The sequence below is a fragment of the Anopheles cruzii genome, unplaced genomic scaffold, assembly GCF_943734635.1.
Source record: "Anopheles cruzii unplaced genomic scaffold, idAnoCruzAS_RS32_06 scaffold04517_ctg1, whole genome shotgun sequence".
In the NCBI taxonomy this organism is placed as follows: Eukaryota; Metazoa; Arthropoda; class Insecta; order Diptera; family Culicidae; genus Anopheles; species Anopheles cruzii.
The window spans coordinates 1-1,343 of NW_026458102.1; the positions used below are offsets into that span (position 1 = coordinate 1).

At 55.8% G+C, this 1,343-nt stretch overlaps 1 protein-coding gene across 1 annotated transcript; it reads right to left on the reverse strand.

Annotated features, from left to right (window-relative positions):
• Window positions 1-6: 6 nt before the first annotated feature.
• LOC128277191 (congested-like trachea protein) lies at window positions 7-905 on the reverse strand (the record flags this gene model as incomplete). The annotated part of the gene is made up of 1 exon (XM_053015633.1): window positions 7-905. A coding segment is annotated over exon 1 (701 nt), but the record flags the coding sequence as incomplete, so codon positions are not given.
• Between the last annotated feature and the right edge of the window lie 438 nt (window positions 906-1,343).

Here is a 1,343-nt window from a genome sequence, read left to right on the forward strand (position 1 = left end):
CGCGACTTGAGCACGTCCGCCGGCATTCCGATCGCCCAGTTAGCGATACCGGCCATGCCTCCGGCAAAGATTGTTCCTAGCAGTGCGACCGACGCGTCCAGTTTGACGCCCGGTGCCGGTGCCAGCGCTCGCTGAATGTACTCGTACGTGAGGAAGTACATTCCGGACGCGGGCACATCGCGCAGCAACGTGGCAAAGGCGCCCTTGTAGATGCTACGCATGCCACCCTCGGCGTACAGCTGCTTGGCGCAGTCGACCATGCCGCTGTACTTCTGGGGCGTGTTGCCTCCCTGCTGTATCTGCAGCAAGCATTTGATCCGCTCGCCTGGGGCCATCACCGTCGTGGTGAAGATTCCGGAAAAGGCTCCGGCTGCAAAGAGCTGCCCGTACGACAGTTCCTCGTCCGGCGTTCGTTGCTGTAACCGTTTGCCCACGCCGAACCCGAAGAAGCTGACGGCAAAGATCGGAGCTACGCCTGTGATCGGTGCCGACATGCCCTTGTACAGGCCACGGAAGCCCTCGCGAGCGATCGTTTTCTTAGCACAGTCCAGTGTTCCGGCGTACAGCGGGGCTTGACCCGCCGCCGGAAGCGGCATCGTCTGCAGGCGCACTTTGATCGTGTCCAGCGGATGCCCCGCCAGCACCGTGCACACTCCGCCGAACCCTCCGGACAGGAAATACTTGATCGGGCTCTTGTTTTCTGACATGTTGGCAGTGTAGTTTCGGGGTTCTGCTCCTTTCACTCTTCACCACGATCCGATGCGATGCTTGCGAGTGGACGCGCCGTTGTCTGTGTACTGTCCGTGCGCCTGCGGATGATGGTGTGTTACGGAATTCGGATAACAAACCTTCCGAAAGGGTGCGTGAGGATGAGAAAGGATTGTCGCTCCGATCGGCCAAATTCTCCTGCGGGTCCAAAGGGCAGACAAGATAACCAAAATAATGTGTGTCAAACCCGATCAGGAAAATTGTACAATATTCGGGCGTCGCATGCAATGCCAAGTCGGACTCTCATACGGTTTGGCCACACAGTACCGACCCCATTTCAGGCTTAAGTGGCGAAATCCGTGCCATATAGCCATATATCGTGTCTGGTGCTTGCACAATAGCACAAGCCAAACTCCAAAAAATCTTAAGCTGGGGCCGCACGAAGCGTAAAACCGAGCGTAAAATAAAATTGTAATGTCAAATCGTTTACGCTTATGTCAAAAAGCTTATGCGTCCGCGGAGACGTAAAACGAAGCGTAAAACTGAGCGTAAACACTGTTTGCAAACGCTTACTTTACAAACAAATGGTCGACGACAGGCTTAGCTTCAGGACTCACGCTGAGCAGGCCGCCGGC